The following is an 18038-nucleotide window of genomic DNA, read 5'->3' as shown; positions in this document are numbered from 1 at the left end:
GATGATTCTGGTATCCCTTTCTCTGCTTTTTGAGAGTCATCATCATAAAAAATGTTGTTTAATTCTTCATTTGTCTTTGGGCTTCTTTTACCTAGTTTATTGCTCTGTCCAAAAATGTCTGCCTGACTATATTGTACTGTCTTACTTGACATGTAGTTCTTTTATTTCTAGAACACTCTTAAGGGTTTTTTACGAAAATATCTTCATAACTAATAATGACCAGGGTTTCTTAGACATTAATTTCATTGCTTTTATCCTAAAAGAGATAAGAAAAAAGTAAATGATAAATATTTAGAATACAGTGTTAGATAATGGATAATTAGATACTTATAAAAAAATAAATTTAAAAAATAAAATAAAAATAAAAAAATTTTTGTGGGGGGTTAAGAGATCAACCAAAGGACTTGTATGCATGCATATAAGCATAACCAGTGGGCGCAAGATACTGGGGGATAGGGGAGACTGGGGGAAGGTCAACGGGGAAAAAAAGGAGACATATGTACTACTCTTTGTAATACTTTAAGCAATAAAATAAAATTTAAAAAAAATAAAAAATTATAAAAAATAGGTAATTAGATACTAGATTAGATAATTCCAAGTAATGGAATATTTACAGTGACTATTATAATATGACAAAATATTGATATTTGAAATTGATAAAATTTTTGGCTAAAATATCTCTTGAGGGAGGCTCAACTTTTTTTTTCTCTTCAAATTTTATGTTTCAATTACACTTTACATTCAATATTATTTTGTATTGGTTTCAGGTGTACAGCATACTGGTTAGACAATCTTATACTTTATAAAGTATTTCCCCTGATATTTTCAGTACACACCTGGCACCATATGTCATTATTATAATATTATTGACTACATTCCCTATGCTGCGCTTTACATCCCCATGAATATTTTGTAATTACAAATTTATACTTCTAATCTCTCCACCTTCTTCACCCAGTACCCAACCCCACCATCTCCCCACCCCCCTCACTAGCAACCATTAGTTTGCTCTTATCTATGAGTCTTTTTATATTTTGTTTGTTCATTTATTTTGTTCTTTAACATGTTAAGCGCCATGTCAGTCACCGGTGACTGAAACAGAAAGGAAGACAAAACAGTCTTGGCGCTTAACGTGTTAAATTCCACATATAAGTAAAATCCTATGGTATTTGTCTTCCTCTGACTTGACTTATTTCACTTAGCATAGTATCCTTTAGGTCCTTTTGTGCTGTCGAAAATGGTAGATTTCATTCTTTTTTATGGCTGAGTAATCTCACCACTTTTTTACCCACTTGTCTATTGATTGTCACTTGGGTTGCTTCCATATCTTGACTATTGTAAATAATGACGATAGGGGTGCATATATATTTTTGAATTAGTGTTTTGGGTTTCTTTGGATATATACCCAGAAATGGAATTGCTGGGTCATAAGGCAGTTCCATTTTTAATTTTTTGAGGACCCTCCATACTGTTTTCCATAGTGGCTGCACCAATCTGTATCCCCACCAATAGTGCACATGGGTTCCCTTTTCTCCACATACTTGCCAACACTTGTTTGTTTATTTATTGAAGATAGCCATTCTGACATGTGTGAGGTGGTATCTTAATGTGGTTTTAGTTTGCATTTCTCTGATCATTAATGACATTGAGCATTTTTTCTTGTCTTTTTGTCATCTTTATGTCCTCTTTGGAGAAATGTCTATTCAGGTCCTCTGCCAATTTTTAAATTTGATTGTTTGGGGGTTTTTTGGTGTTGTTATATGAGTTATTTATAAATTTTGAATATTAATCTCATAAAATGTGTCATTGGTGAATATTTTCTTGCATTCATTAGGTGGTTGTTTTAATTTATTTATGGGTTTTTTTTGCTGTGCAAAAGCTTTTTAGTTTGATGTTTTTTTGTTGGTTGGTTTCCCTTCCCCGAGGAGCTGTATCAGAAAAAATATTACTATGAGAAATGTCAGAGATTGTACTGCCTATGTTTTCTTAGCGTTTTATGGCTTTCAGTCTTACATTTAAGTCTTTAATCCATTTTGAGTTTATGCTTGTATATGGGGTAAGAATGTGGTCTAGTTTTATTTTTTTGTATGTATCTGTCCAATTTTCCCAATACTATTTATTGAATAGATTGCCTTTATTGAGTATTCTTGCCTCCTTTGTCAAATGTTAATTGACCATGTAGACATGGGTTTATTTCTTGGCTCTCTGTTCTGTTCCATTGATATATATGTCTGTTTTTATGACAGTACCATGCTGTTTTGATTACTAAACCCTTATTGTATAGTTTGATATCAGATAATGTGACACATCCAATTTTGTTCTTCCTTCTCAAGATTGCTGTGGCTATTCAGGGTCTTGTGTGATTCCATATCAATTTTTGGACTATTTGTTCTAGTTCTGTGAAACATGCTGCTGGTATTTTGATAGGAATTGCATTGAATCTATAGATTTTCTCAGAGAGTATAGACACTTTAATGATGTTAATTCTTCCTAATCATGAGCACAGTATATGCTTCCATTTATTTGAATCTTCAGTTTCTTTCTTTAGCATCTTATAATTTTCCAGGTATCGTTCTTTTACCTCCTTGCTTAAATTTATTTCTAGGTATTTTATTTTCTTTGAGACAATTGTAAATGGGATTGTTTTCTTAGTTTCCCTTTCTGATAGTTCATTATTGGTTTTTTAAAAAAAGCAACCAATTTCTAAATATTTATTTTGTGTCCTACTACTTTGCTGAATTCATTGAACAGTTCTAGTAGTTTTTGATGAAATTTTTAGGGTTCTTTCTATATGGTATTATGCCACCTTGCAAATGATGAGTTTTACTTCTTCCTTTTCAATTTGGATGCCTTTTATTTCTTCTTGTCTGATTGCTATGGCTAAGACTTCCATTCCAGTATTGTGTTGAATAAGAGTGGTGAAAGTGGACATTCCTCAACTTGTTCCTCATCTTAAGGGAAACACTTTTAGTTTTTCCCCACTGCATATGATGTTAGTTGTGGGTTTGTCAAATACGGCCTTTATTATGTTTAGGTATGTTCCTTCCTTTCCACTTTGCTGAGTTTTCATCATAAATGGGTGCTGATTTTGTCAAGTGCTTTTCCTGTATCTATTAATTTGATCATATGATTTTTGTCCTTTATTTTTTTATGTGGTGTATCATGTTAATTGATTTGTGGATTTGGTAGCATTCTTGCATCCCAGGAATAGATCCCACTTGATCATGGTTAATGATCATTTTAATGTATTGCTGAATTTGGTCTCCTAATATTTTGTTGAGGACTTTTGCATCTATGTTCATCAGGGATATTGGCCTACACTTTTCTTTGTAGTGTCTTTATCAGGTTTTGGAATTAAGATAATGCTGTCTTCGTAAAAAGCTTGGGAGTCTTCCCTCCTCTTGAATTTTTTAGAATAGTTTGAAGATAGGTGTTAGTTCTTCTTTGAATGTTTGGTAAAATTCATCTGTGAAGCCATCTGGTCCAGGACTTTTTTATGTTGTAAGGTTTTTTTTATTACTGCTTCTATTTCATTCGTTGTTATCAGTCTGTTCAGGTGTTCTGTTTTTTCTTCGTTTTGTTTTGGAAGATTGTATGTTTCTAGGATTTTATCTATTTCTTCCAGATTATCCAATTTGTTAGCATACAGTTGCTCATAGTATTTTCTTACAGTCCTTTGTATTTCTGTGGTGTCAGTTGTTACTTCTCTTTCGTTTCTGATTTTATTTATTTTGGTCCTCTATTTTCCTTGATGAATCTGGTTAAAGGTTTATCAATCTTGTTCAGCTTTTCAGAGAACTTACATCTGGTTTTATTGATCCATTGTGTTATCTTTTTAGACTATTTTATTTCTTCTCTGGCCTTTATTATTCCTTCCTTCTACTCACTTTGGGCTTTGTTTGTTGTTCTTTCTCTAGTTCCTTTAGGTGTAAGATTATATTGTTCATTTGAAGTTTTTATTTTTTTTATTTCATGAGGTATGCCTATAATGCTATAAATTTCCCTCTTAGGACTGCTTTTGCTATGTCCCATAGATTTGGAGTTGTTGTCTTTTTATTTGTCTCTAAGTATATTTTGATTTTTTTCCTTCATCTCATTGTTTAACCCATGCATTGTTTAGTACAGTGGTTCTCAATCTTTCTAATGCCGCGACCTTTTAATACAGTTCCTCATGTTGTGGTGACCCCCAACCATAAAATTATTTTTGTTGCTACTTCATAACTGTAATTTTGCTACTGTTATGAATCGTAATGTAAATATCTGTGTTTTCCGATGGTCTTAGGTGACCCTGCTAGCGGTTCTCAACCTGTGGATTGCAACCCACAGGTTGAGAACCGCTGCTGTAGAGCCTAAGACCATCGAAAAACACAGATATTTACATTATGACTCATTAACAGTAGCAAAATTACAGTTATGAAGTAGCAATGAAAATAATTTTATGGTTGGGGGTCACCACAACATGAGGAACTGTATTAAAGGGTCGCGGCATTAGAAAGGTTGAGAACCACTGGTTTAGTAACATGTTATTTAGCCTCTGTGTATTTGTTTGTGTTTAGTTTTTTTCTTGTAGTTTATTTCTAGTTTTATACCCTTGTGGACAGAGAAGATGCTTGATATGATTTCAGTCTTCTTAAATTTTTTGAGATATGTTTTGTGTCCTACAATGTGGTCCATCCTGGAAAATGTTCCACGTGCATTTAAAGAAAGTGTATATTCTGCTGTCTTGGGGTGAAATGCTCTGAAAATATCATCTAGTCTAGTGTGTCATTTAAGGCTACTGTTTCCTTTTTGATTTTCTGTATGGATGATTTATCTTTAGATGTCAGTTGGGTATTAAAATTCCCTACTATGGCTGTATTACAGATGATCACTCCCTTTATGCCCCTCAAGTATACTTTCTATATTTTAGTGCTCCTATGTTGGGTGCATAAATGTTTAAAAGAGTTATATCCTCTTGTTGGCTTGATCCCCTTATCATTATGTAATGTCCTTTGTCTCTTTATTATAGCCTTTGTTTAAAAGTCTATTTTGTTTGGTATAAATATTGCTACTCCAGCTGTTTTTTTTTTTTGTTTTTTGTTTTTCATTTCTATTTGCACTAAATGTTTTTTCCATCCCTTTACTTGCAGTGTGTGTGTGTGTGTGTGTGTGTGTCTTTCCATCTGAAGTGAGTCTCTCATGAACATATGTAAGGGTCTTGTTTTGTTATCCATTCAGCCACAATATGTCTTATGATTGGAGCATTTAAACCATTTGCATTTAAAGTAATTGTTGATATGTATTAATTGCCATTTTTGTTATTATCTTTTTTTTTTTCTTTTTCTTCTTAAAGCAGCCCCTTCAACATTTATTGTAATGTTGATTTGGTAGTTATGAACTCCTTTAGCTTTTTCTTATTTGGCAAGGTCTTTATTTCTCCTTCAATTTTAAATTAGAGTATTGCTGGATAGAGTAGTCTTGGTTGTAGCTCCTTGCTTTTCATCACTTTGATTATTTCATGCCAATTCCTTCTGGCCTGAAAAATTTCTGTTGAGAAATCAGCTGACAATCTGATGGGAGTTCGCTTGTAGGTAACTAAGTCTTTTCTCTTGCTGCTTTTAAGATTCTCTTTTTGTCTTTAACCTTTGGCATTTTAATTATGATGTGTCTTGCTATGGGCCTCTTTGAGTTCATCTTGTTTGGGATTCCCTGCACTTCCTGAACTTATATGTCTATTTCCTTCACCACGTTAGGGAAGTTTTCTGTCATTTTTTTCAAATAGGTTTTCAATTTCTTGCTCTCTTCTCCTTCCAGCATCACCATGATGCTAATATTGGTACAGCTGAAGTTGTCACAGAGGCTTCTTACCCTGTCCTCACTTTTTTGGATTCTTTTTTCTTTTTGCTATTCTGATTTGGTGTGTTTTGCTTTCTTGTATTCCAAACTAGAGGCCCGATGCACGAAATTCGTGCAAGAGGAAGCCTTTCTTCCCCCGGCTGCTGGCACCGGCTTCCCTCCAGCACCAGGGACCCGGGCTTCCCTCGCAGAGGGAGGCCCCGCCCACCCATTGAAGCCTGCTGGTCGGTGGCCTGGGCCTCCCTCTTTGGGGTGATCATGGAGCCCCCGATTGATTGCCCCACGAGCTGGTGGCCTGGGCCTCCCTCTGCAGGGAGATCATGGGGCGATGGCCAGTCCCCCGACCAATCGCATCGCACCCACCTTGGTTGGCTTGGTGCCAGTGGGTGTCATAGCATGGTCTTGGATGGCTGGCTGGATGGTCATTCCGCTGTTTTGCCGTTCAGTTGATTTGCATTACACTTTTATTATATAGGATGGCTGATTTGATTCTCATCTTTATTTGCTGTCCTGTTGATTCTCTGTAAATTACTATTTTTTTGTTGTCAATCCTCACCCAAGGATATACCCCCCCCCCCCCCTTGGTTTTTTTAGAGAGAGTGGAAGGGACGGGGAGAGACAGAGAAATATCAATGTGAGAGAGACACATGGGTTGGTTGCCTCCCACATGAGCCCTGACCAAGGCCAGGGATCGAGCCTGCAACCAAGGTATGTGCCCTTGACCAGAATCAAACCCGGGACCCTTCAGTCCTCGGGCTGATGCTTTATCCACTGAGCCAAACTGGATAGGGCTATAAATTATTCTTCATTACAGTTAGTGTATCCTTCATTTCAGTTAGTGTATCCTTCATTTCTGACTGGTCTTTTTTATGCCATTGAAGTTCTCACTACGTTCAATTGAGCATCCTTATAACCAGTGTTTTGAGCTCTGCACTAGTAGATGCTTATCTGGAGTTTTTATTTGTTTCATTTGGGACGTGTTTCTTTGTCTTCTCATTTTGGCAGCCTCCCTATATTTGTTTCTATGTATTAGGTAGAGTTACTACATCTCCCAGGCTTGATAGAATGACTTAATGTAGTAGAGGTTCTCTAGGGTCCAGTGGCATAGCCTCCCTGATCACCTAAGCTGGGCTCTCCAAGTGTATCCCCTGTATGGGCTATGAAGACCCTCCTCTTATAGTTGAGCCTTAATTGCTGTTGGCACGTCGATGGAAGGGATTTACTCCTAGGCCAGTCAGTGTCAAGGACTGGCTGCAACCACTGACCATCAATCTCCAACCACTGTGGAGGATAGGTTGCACTGGCTCTGGGGCCTCCCCATAGATGCAGGCCAAAGTCAGCTGCTGCTTGTGTTCTGCCCCGGGCCACCCAGCATGAGCTACAAAGTGATCTGCAGATGTTTGCTACTTGTGCTGGGCTTGGTCTCCAAGAGAGACCAAGCTATGAACCATGCCTGGCTAGCACTAATGCCAGGTCTGGGGCCACTTAATGAGTGGTATGGGGCATGCCGAGGCCAGATACTGCTTGTTTGAGAGATTTTAAGTCTGAAGCATGAGCCAAGATAAGCCATTCCTATGGAAAAGCCACTGGAAACAGCTTGTGTGGGTTCACAATTTGGGTAGTGTAGGATCTCAAAGAATCACCAGGGCAGGTGAACAGTGATAGTCAAGTTGATAGAGACTCAGATATGGTTCCCACCTGCCTGCTCTGTGGTGAGAAGACTCAGAAAAGGAACAATGGTCTCTACCAGCATTTCTGTTTAGGAGAAAGTTGTTCCTCCAGTTCTTGCCCTGATGCCAGACAAATCAGTTCCTCTCTGTATGCCCCTAATGCCTTTGAGCTGCTGCCCCTGGACTAGAACTTAGAGGGAGTGAGTCTGACTAAGCCTGTGAGTGGGCCCTTTAAGAGAAACTGCCTGGGACTCTGGCAGACCTCTGTCTCCCTCAGCCACAACCCCCTCTGGTTTTTATATCCAGAGGTTATGGGGGCTTATCTTCCTGGCACTGGAACTCTGGAATGGGAGGCCTTGTGTGGGGTTGGGATTCTTCACTCCTTAGGGGGGACCTCTGCAGCTGAGATATTCCTCCCAATTTTAAAAAATATATATATTATTTATTTATTTATTTATTTATTTATTTATTTATTTATTTTTTACAGACAGGAAGGGAAAGGGATAGAGAGTTAGAAACATCAATAAGAGAGAAACACCGATCAGCTGCCTCCTGCTCACCCGCTACTGGGGATCGAGCCCGCAACCAAGGTACATGCCCTTGACCAGAATCAAACCCAGGACCCTTCAGTCCTCAGACTGACGCTCTATCCACTGAGCCAAACCACTTAGGGCTTCTCCCAATTTTTATCTGCCACATGTGCATGTGGAACCAGTTCATTCCACATGTCCACCCTTTCTATCAGTCAATGTGGCTGTTGCTGCTGGTGGTGCTTTTTTTTTAATTATTATTATTGATCCAGAAAGAGGGCAAGAGAGAGAGAGAAATATTGATGTGAGAGAGAAACCAATCAATTGCTTCCTGCATGCGCCCCAACCAGGGTTCAAACCCACAACCTGGGTATGTACCAGACTGAGAATCTAACCCACCACCTTATAGTGTACACGATGATGCTCCAACCTAGCCACACTGGCCAGGGCAATGTGGCTTCTTCTTTAATCCCTCGTTGTAGGACTTCCATTCAGCCAGAATTCACGTAGTTCTGAATGTTTATTGTTCTGTAGTTTAGTTGTAATTTTGATGTGGTTATGGGAGGAGGCGAGTACCATGTTTACCTATGCCACCATCTTGACTGGAAGACTCTTATATAATATTCTTATATGTGTTTTTTTAAGAGGTTACACTGGGTAAACCTCTAAAGTGACTTAACCCTGGGATTCTATGGTTATATATTGTTGGAGCTTTTAAAAGTAACAGTTAATTGATGCTATATTGGTGTTGGTATTGAAGAGCAATGACATTATTATAAAGTAAAAAAATCATAATCTAGACTAGAGCTCCTGAAAGAATGGTCTGCAGACTGTTCAAGATACGTATAAAAATTGAGTAACCATTTAGAAATTTTGTTAACATTTCACATCACAACATCCAAACACATTATCTATTTATCTAATAACTTGTTTTTATTGTATTTAAAAATATCAGTTCCACGATGGAATGAAAATTTTTAAACACACACACACACACACACACACACACACACACACACACATCCTCACACATCCCCCCCTCCCCCCGCCCCCAATACTGGCCCCTTCACCACAGGTAATCTGAGAAACACTATTCTAGACAATCCTCAAATTCAAATGATCAGCCCTAGAATGGTCAGCAATAACCTTAACATTGTACATGGATAACAAGGGGCATATTAAATTATTATTTTTTTCTTTATGGGATAGTCAGGAGGAGTAACAGATGGTTTTCTGACTATCTTTTGATTTGCAGAAAGATGTCTCCAATCAGAGTTATTTTTATAAGGGATAATTACAGTTTATCTAAGGGGATGTTTATTTTTAGAAAAATCCAGTATTTTTAGTTAAAATTGTTTTAGTTTGGCTTTTTAGAGCTTACCAAAAAGATTTTTTTTGGGGGTGGTGAACATATAATACAGTGCACAGATAATGTGTTGTGGAATTGTGCACCTGAAACCTGTATAATTTTGTTAACCAGTGTCACTCAAATACATTCAATAAAAAGAAAAGATTTGTTTACCTTTTGGATCTATTACTCTAACCATGTTGCCCCTTAATTTATGTTTTCTTAAGTGATTTCATTTAGCACTCTGGAATAACCAAGGGACAGCCAGCTTTTATTGGCAGTTCCATGCTGCACAGAGCTATTCAGAGAGTTGTTAATAAAGTGAAATCTGTGTTAAGACTGGATCTTACACTGATAACACATTCAGAATTGTAACTTTGCTTGAAGCACTATCACATACGGGAAAACATCACTAATTTGGGTAAGCAGAGAAAAATCATTTACTGCAGAATTAAACTATAAAATACTGTTTTTGTGAGAGAAATATATAAATGTAGCATTTTATTTATTCAACCATTTTCTACCAGACCCTGGCTAGGGATTGGGATATAGTAGAGAGCAAAGTTTTCTGTGTTTGTGGAGCTTGCTTTATTGTGAAAGACAGATGTTAAGCAATTAATTGTAAAAGTAACAAAAAAAGAGGGAAAGTATTGAGTTGTGTGGGCATACATACAAGGAGGACTTATTTTAGGCTAGACAATCAGGAAAAGGTAGATATGAGAGAAAATACATCTAATAAACAGAAAATGGTAGCCTCCCTGATAGTAAAAGAACTAATTGGAACACTGAAATGCCATTATTACATAAAGTAAGGGAGTTTTAAAAATTGGTATTTGGGAATTACTATTAGCATTTTAAATTTGTATGACTCTTGTAAAAGGCAATTTTTAACTTTTTAACATAGTCCTACTAGGATTTTTTTCTTTAGAGGGTAGTGTAAAACATTAATGGTTGTATGCATGAAGATATTTATTATAGAATTATTTGTAATTGTGCAAACTTAAAAGTTGTTTATTTTAAAAGTAATAGTGAAGAGTAAGCCACAGCATGGGAAAAATGAGTGATGCACCAAGTGTAATAAAAGCAATTTTGATTATTAAAGCTTTATAAAATGATTGAAACAATCATCTTATTCTGTATAAGACTAAAGAAAGTACATCAAACTGTCAGTGGTAGGATTTTTAGTGATTTCCACCCATACTCCCTTTCTTGCTACTAGAATTCTCTAGAATTACAAGTTCCCTTCTAAAATCCAGATTTGAGGACTTGGTCCCGGCACGTGAGGGAGGCAACCAATTGAAGTGTCTCTCTCACATCGATGCTTCTCTCTCTGTGTGTGTCTTTCTGTCTCTCTCCCCATCCCCCACCTTTTCACCCTCTCTAAAAATCAATGGAGAAAATATCCTCGGTTGAGGATTAACAAAAATAAAAAGAGAATATTATACAGATTTAACCTTGTCATATAGCTCCCCCACCCAACAGACATACATTGACTCTCAGGTAAATTCAGAATTGATTAGCTTGACATTCAACTCCTGTCACACTTTTTTTTTCCAAACTCCTATCTTGCCTACACCCCTACAAACAATTCTCTATGCCTAGAGTGCCCTTCTTTCCCATTCTCTACCTCAGTGGTCAGCAAACTCATTAGTCAGCAGAGCCAAATATCAACAGTACAACGATTGAAATTTCTTTTGAGAGCCAAATTTTTTAAACTTAAACTTCTTCTAACACCACTTCTTCAAAATAGACTCGCCCAGGCCGTGGTATTTTGTGGAAGAGTCACACTCAAGGGGCCAAAGAGCTGCATGTGGCTCGAGAGCCGCAGTTTGCCGACCACTGCTCTACCTGATATAAGTCTATTCTTCCTTCAAGGCCACACTCAAATATCATACCTTCTTGAAGTCTTTCCTCCTTTTTCTCACAAATTAACCTCTTCTGTTCTCTTTGTAGGTCCTTTTGTCTTTTTTTAGGTCCTTTCAGTATCATCCTTACAACAATATATTATAACTAGTGCCCTGGTGCACGGATTCATGCACATTGAAAGGATATTAATTAGACGGTGGCCAGTGGGGTGGGACTGGGCGAGACGGGCTGGACACGCCCTAGAGCAGGCGTCCTCAAACTACAGCCCGCGGGCCACATGCAGGTGTTTTTGCTGTTTTGTTTTTTTACTTCAAAATAAGATATGTGCAGTGTGCATAGGAATTTGTTCATAGTTTTTTTTAAACTGTAGTCCGGCCCTCCAATGGTCTGAGGGACAGTGAACTGGCCCCCTGTTTAAAAAGTTTGAGGACCCCTGCCCTAGAGCCAACCTCCCTTGGTTCTTCCCCGGCCGGCCTCCTTGGCACCGTGGCTTGAAGGGCGTCTGCGGAGTGAGTGGGGTCCCTCTGGCAGGTGGGGTCCCTTGGCCTGGCCTGTGGGGATCGGGCCGGAACTGGCTCTCTCAGATCCCCCAAGGGTCCCAGATTGCAAGAGGGCAGTTCTCCGGTGACATACCATGGAATCTGGCTCCCTCTTCTCTGGTTCCGGTTGCATCACCCAAGAACCACCGCTACCAAGTCAATGCAACTCGGCAGCTCCTGCATTGAGCATCTGCCCCCTGGTGGTCAGTATGCGTCATAGTTACCAGTTGGAGAATATGCCCCCTGGTGGTCATTGAGCATTATAGCTACCAGTTGGACGGTCACTTAGCCTTTTATATATATAGATTATATATATAGATTTTTTTTTTTCCAATGCAGAAACTACAGATAGTATGACCAGTGATTGTTTGGCACATAATAGACAGTAAGTGAATAGAAATCAGTTAACTGTTAATGCTTTTAATTTGTTACAGGGGCATTTATGCAACGAGCCTTTGGATATGTACAGTTATTTACACAACCAAGGGATTGCCGTTTCACTTGCTCAGTTCTATATTTCATGGGCTGAAGAATACGAAGCTAGAGAAAACTTTAAGAAGGCAGATATGATATTTCAGGAAGGGATTCAACGGAAGGCTAAACCACTGGAAAGATTGCAATCCCAGCACCGGTAAGATGCTTCTCTAGAGCTTGTTTTAACTCTTTATAACTAGTGGCTATAAATGGTCATTTTTGCATCTAATAAAGTACTCTCCATGGATTGGCATGTTTACTGTGTTACTATTCAGTTTTTAAAAGGCATATTTAACATACAGTAAAATGCATTCTATGGTGTACAGTTTTATAAGTAGTTTTCACAAATGAAAAGAGACATGTAACCATTACCATGATCATGATATACTAGTAAACTAGTTCCATCACTCCCTAGAATTCTATCATGCTATCCCTTTGTGGTCAACACCTACTCTCACTCCCAACCCCTGGCAACAACTCATTTATTCTCTCACCCTAAAGTTTTGACTTTTCCATAATATCATATAAATGGAGTAATAAAAATATGTAGCCTTTTGTGTTTGGCTTCTTTCATTTAGCATAATGCATTTGAGGTATAAGAGTTCTTTATATATTCTGAATACAAGTCTTTTGTCAAATAAGTGATTTGTAAGCCTATCTCCCACTTAACTCTGATGATCTATTCATTCTCTTAACAATATCTTTTATAGAATAAAAGTTTTTAATTTTGAAGTAGTCTGACATCAGTTATTTCTTATGGATTGTGCTTTTGTTATAGCTGAGAATTTTGTCTAGCCAATGGTCACAAAGATTTTCTCCATTGTTTTCATCTTAAAATTTTATAGTTTTACTTTCACATTTAGATCTCTGGTCCATTTTGCATAATTGTTAATTTTTGTATAAGGTTTGGGTCAAGGTTCTTTCTTTATTTTTTTGCAGTTGAAAAGACTTTATCCATTAAGTTGCCTTTGCACCTTTGTCAAAAATCAGTTTCAGTTTGATCATTTGTGTAGTTTTATTTCTGTTACTCTATTTTGTTCTATTGATTTGTATATTCATTAGTATATACCATGTTATCTAGATTACTGTAGCTTTATAGTAAATCTGGAAATCAGGTAATATGAATTCTCTAACTGTTCTTCTTTGTAGCTCTTCTAATTCCTTTGACTGTAATGTGTTGATTTTTCTTGGGGTTCATTTAAGATTCTTTCCTTCAACATTGGTTTTCAGCAGTTTGATTGTGATGTGTCTAGATGTAATTTAATCCATTTGGGGTTTAATGGGCTTTTACAATTTTGTTAAATGTATACCTTACACAAATTTTGAAAAATTTCAGTCATGGTTTTAAAAATATTTTTCTGTGCCTATATTTTTTTCTTTCTTCTTCTGGGACTTCAGTTATACATATGTTAAACCTTTTGATAATTGTTCCACAGGTCCCTGAAGCTCAGTTCCTGTTTAATAAAATTTAAACCTTTTTTCTTTCTATTCTTCAGAATGGCCAATTATTGATTTTGTTTTCAGGTTCGTTTACTATTTTGTCAGCCCTCTTCATTCTGATATTGAGTCCATCCAGTAAATTTTTTATTTTAGATAATTGTGTTTTTCAGGTCTAAAATTTCCATTTGATTCTTTTTATATATTCTCTGTCTCTGCTAAGAACTTTAGTCTTTTTATTCATTTTAAATGTTTCTACCTTTATCTCATGGAGCATAGTTTTAATAGCTGCTTTAAAATCTCTGAAAACTCCCACCACCCCTGTGTCATCTTTTTTGTTGTTGTTGTTAATCCTCATCTGAGGATATTTTTTCCATTGATTTTTAGAGAGAGTTGAAGGGAGGGGAAGAGACAGAGAGAAACATTGATGGGAGAAAGACACACTGATTGGTTGCCTCCTACACAGGCCTCAACCAGGTCCAGGGATTGAGCTTGCAACCAAGGTGCGTGCTCTAGACTGGAATCAAACCTGGGATCCTTCAGTTCACGGGCCCATGCTCTATCTACTAAGCCAAACCAGCTAGGACACCTGTGTCATCTTACTGTTAGTATCTCTTGATTATCTTTTTCTTTGAGAATTGGTCACATTCTCCTGGTTATTTGTGTGTCAAATTCGGATTATATCCTGGACATTTATAATGATACTATGTTATTAGACCCTGGGTCCTATTGGTTAATATTCTGTGGAGAATGTTGAATGTCTTAGTAGGTAACCAACATTCAGATGTCTCAAGTTCTTTCTCATCTTATGAGATTTCAGTGTCTGTTAAATATTGAAGACCTTGGGGGTCTATGTCATGTGTGTTGCTCATTGGTTGTTCTGGGACTTGGGCAGTGGTTTATGTTACAGTTCAGTTCTCACAGCCTTTTCTGTGCTGCCATGGTTCTGACCTGTGCATACATGACTGAGGAGTGAGTCTAGGGTTTGTGTCAATTCCTGTACAGGATTAGGAGATCCTCTTCTTCAGCTCATCCTCTCCCATATATCTCCCATACCCATTGGCCCTCAGAGTCCCCCTTTCCAAGTCATCTGGCCAGAAAGATGAGGTTTCTCTAGGAGTTTTAACTTTGCACCTTTGCAACAATTCAAAACCATAAGAAAAAAGAGAAGGGAAAACAAACAGGAAACAACCCCATGTCGGTTATTTCTTCAAGTTTGTCTCCTCTCCACAGTTCACTTGCTTTTGTTTACTTTTCAGAGGCCTCAGTTGCTTTTTTTATATTATATCTAGAGATTTTAGTTCCAATCAAAGAGAGAGGGGGGGAGAGGCAGGGAGGAAGAGAGAGAGAAGTATGTGCTATCATGGGCATACTCCATGTTGGCCAGCACTTGCAGTTTATTGTTTTTTTTGTGTGTGTTTTTTTTACTCTTTTGTAATACCTAAAACTTTAACAGCAGCACAAGAACTTTAGTCTTCAAACTTCTGCCAACTTTACTAAAGTAAAATGTTATGTTGGATGTAACTTTATTTTGAATGATTCCACAAAAATGGTGAGTTGTATGGAGAGAGAAAGAGACACACACATAAAGGCAGTGATAAAATAATATGGCAAGAAGTTAACAATTGGTGAATCTACATGAAGGGTATTTAGGTACTTATTTACTCTTGTTAACTATTTTGTAAGTTTTATAATAAAAAAATGGTGGGAAACTCTGACTTTAATAAATTCTGTAATTTTAGTCACCCTGATTTTATCTTCAGACAAACCTAATGGTGATCTTCAAAATATTTTTAATTAGTCAAATTTGGACATTTAAAAGGGGGTGTTAAATCATTCTAGCCTAAACCCTCTCTGATCTCAAGGTGGTTTTCTTTATTCCTGAGAAAATAAACACTTTCTTGGGCTTTTTCTACATATTTCTTCTCCCATCCTACCCTTCTCCCTTGTTTGTTTTAACAAATTAGAACTTTTGAATCTGGTGAGTAGTGTTCATCTCACCAAAAGTTAATTGTTCATTTTTTACTTTAGACAATTCCAAGCTCGAGTGACTCGGCAAACTCTGTTGGTACTTGAGAAAGAAGAGGAGGAGGAAGATTTGGGGTCCTCTGTACCACAACGAAGTACACTGGCTGAACTAAAAAGCAAAGGGAAAAAGACAGCAAGAGCTCCAATCAGCCGTGTAGGAGGTGCTCTCAAGGGTATGTTTGTTAAATGTTATTATGGGAAATTCTTAGTCTCAGGTGGTAGGCAAATTATGTAGAGATAATATATATGTAGACATTATCCTAGTATTCTGAGTACTAGGTAGCAAAAAGAAGGAAGCCTAAGGAGAATTGATATCACAGTGTACACAAAAAACTTGTCAGCGATTTTGTGACTTAATTTTAAAAAACCTAATATAGGAAGCATCAAGAGTTTTTGAGTTTAAGAATTGTTAGTCAAAAAAAGATATGTCTTGTCAAAATAAAGTTTACATGTCCAGAGTCTCAGAGAATGTATTAACATGGTCTTTAGTCTTTTGGGGCCAGAAATTGGGCTCTCTTTGTACATCTAAAGATGAACAACAATAAGCTTTTTTTAATTCACTATTTTTTAGGTAAATTTTATGTTTATAGCAACATTGAACAAAAGGTACAGAGAGCAATAAGCTTTTATTAACTAAATTTATACCAGTTAGACATGCAAATGAGAATATTTTTTAAAAATCTCTTACCCTTTCTTGGTATCAACTTACCAATAGTTAGACTGTTTCTTGGAGATCCTACAATCCTGATATATAAAAACCCTGGGTCCGTCACATCCACAATGACCGGAGGCTCGGTCATTGTGAATGTCAACCCTGTCAACCCAGTGCTGACTGCTGTGGCTGTAGGCATGGTGACCCAGCACTGATTGCTGAAGGGGCTGCAAATCAGGCCCGGAGAGAGCAGGGTCTGATCCGTAGCCTCTGTGGCAACTGTTGATCAGGACTTGTCTCTTTCTCTCCGAACCTGGCCAGCAGCCGCGCCTCCATTTCTCTCCAGGCCTCCACTGGGGCTGCTGATCAGCCCTGCCTTTCTGATCAGGCTATGTTTATAGGCCCAGAGACGCCAACTGGCATAGAAACTGACCAATCAGAACCAAATATGGGTGAACTGTGATGAGCTAATGGTTGCCTAGGAGGTGGAGCTTTTGACGCTGACTGGCATAGAAAGTGACCATTCAGAACCAAATCCGGGTGAACTGTGAGGATCCAATGGCTGCCTAGGAGGCAGAGCTTTTGACGCGGACTGGCATAGAAACCGACCAATCGGAGAAACCAAGATGGTGGCATAGGTAAACACCTGAACTTGCTGCCTCGCACAACCACTTCAAAACTACAACTAAAAGACAAAACTGATATCATCCAGAACCACAGGAAGGCTGGCTGAGTGGAAATTATACAACTAGAAGGAAAGAGAAAAGCACACTGAGACTCGGAGGAGGTGCGGAGGTATGGAGGCACGTGCACGGAAAGGGGCTGGCAACTGAGTATGCTGTTGTCTTTTTTCAATCAGGAGGGAGACACAAGCTCACGCTTGCTCTGAACTCCAGTTCCGGGCAAGACTGGGGACCCAGACTCATATGGGGAGAAACTGGACTGTCTGGCATCGGGCCAGAACACGAGGGCGGCTTTCTCTCAGATGTGCTTGCAGCGATCATTGTTCGTACACGGTGCCATGGGACACAGAGACCCGGGGACCTCTCCAGGGCAGGGCTGACAGTCAGCCATTACTGTTTGCTCCACCCTGGTGATTCCCTGAGACCCCGCCCCATCCAATTTACAATCCCACCAAACTGCACAGAGGCTTTTGCATATGAATGGCCTGGCCCTCTGCAATCTAAAACCTAACATACTACAGCTGGGTCAGAGAGCCCCAGAGCCTCCAAAAGAAGGCCCAAAGCTGGACAGCAGCTTGCAATGCTTCACAGCTGGACTTCATCTGGGCACCTCCAAACCCCAAACAAAGAGGAGGAATCTACAGATCTCTCTGTAGCTCCTGCTCGGTGGCCTCATGTAGTGGCTGACTTTGCACCTCCTTGGAGATCTAAGAGCCAGTGTACCCAGTGGTCAGAGTAAGACCATCCAGATTACAACTCTTCAGATCCAGAAGAGACACACTCGGGGAGCAGACTCAGTGAGCGCCAAAGCCCCACTGAAGCAAGTCTTGCCCCATAAGGGTGTCTCCAGCACAGAAGTTCACCCATTATAGACACAACTGGTCCTCACAGCCAATTGGCCTGGAGGTCAATTGCTCCCCAGTGATACCAACAGCAGTCAAGGCTTAACTACAACAAGACTGTGCACACAGCCCAC

At 38.5% G+C, this 18038-nt stretch overlaps 1 protein-coding gene across 1 annotated transcript in view; it reads left to right on the top strand.

The window, feature by feature from the left end:
* BUB1B (BUB1 mitotic checkpoint serine/threonine kinase B) overlaps nucleotides 1-18038 on the top strand; it is a 72978-nt gene that overhangs the window by 8912 nt on the left and 46028 nt on the right. The window contains exons 4-5 of the mRNA XM_008142993.3: nucleotides 12223-12419; nucleotides 15731-15900. Coding sequence (XP_008141215.2) covers nucleotides 12223-12419; nucleotides 15731-15900 — 367 coding nt within the window. The remainder of the gene's footprint in view (nucleotides 1-12222; nucleotides 12420-15730; nucleotides 15901-18038) is intronic.

Source organism: Eptesicus fuscus, chromosome 5, assembly GCF_027574615.1.
Source record: "Eptesicus fuscus isolate TK198812 chromosome 5, DD_ASM_mEF_20220401, whole genome shotgun sequence".
NCBI classification, from domain to species: domain Eukaryota; kingdom Metazoa; phylum Chordata; class Mammalia; order Chiroptera; family Vespertilionidae; genus Eptesicus; species Eptesicus fuscus.
The sequence above is the reverse complement of the archived record's forward strand: the minus strand, read 5'-3'. Positions and strand labels throughout refer to the sequence as shown.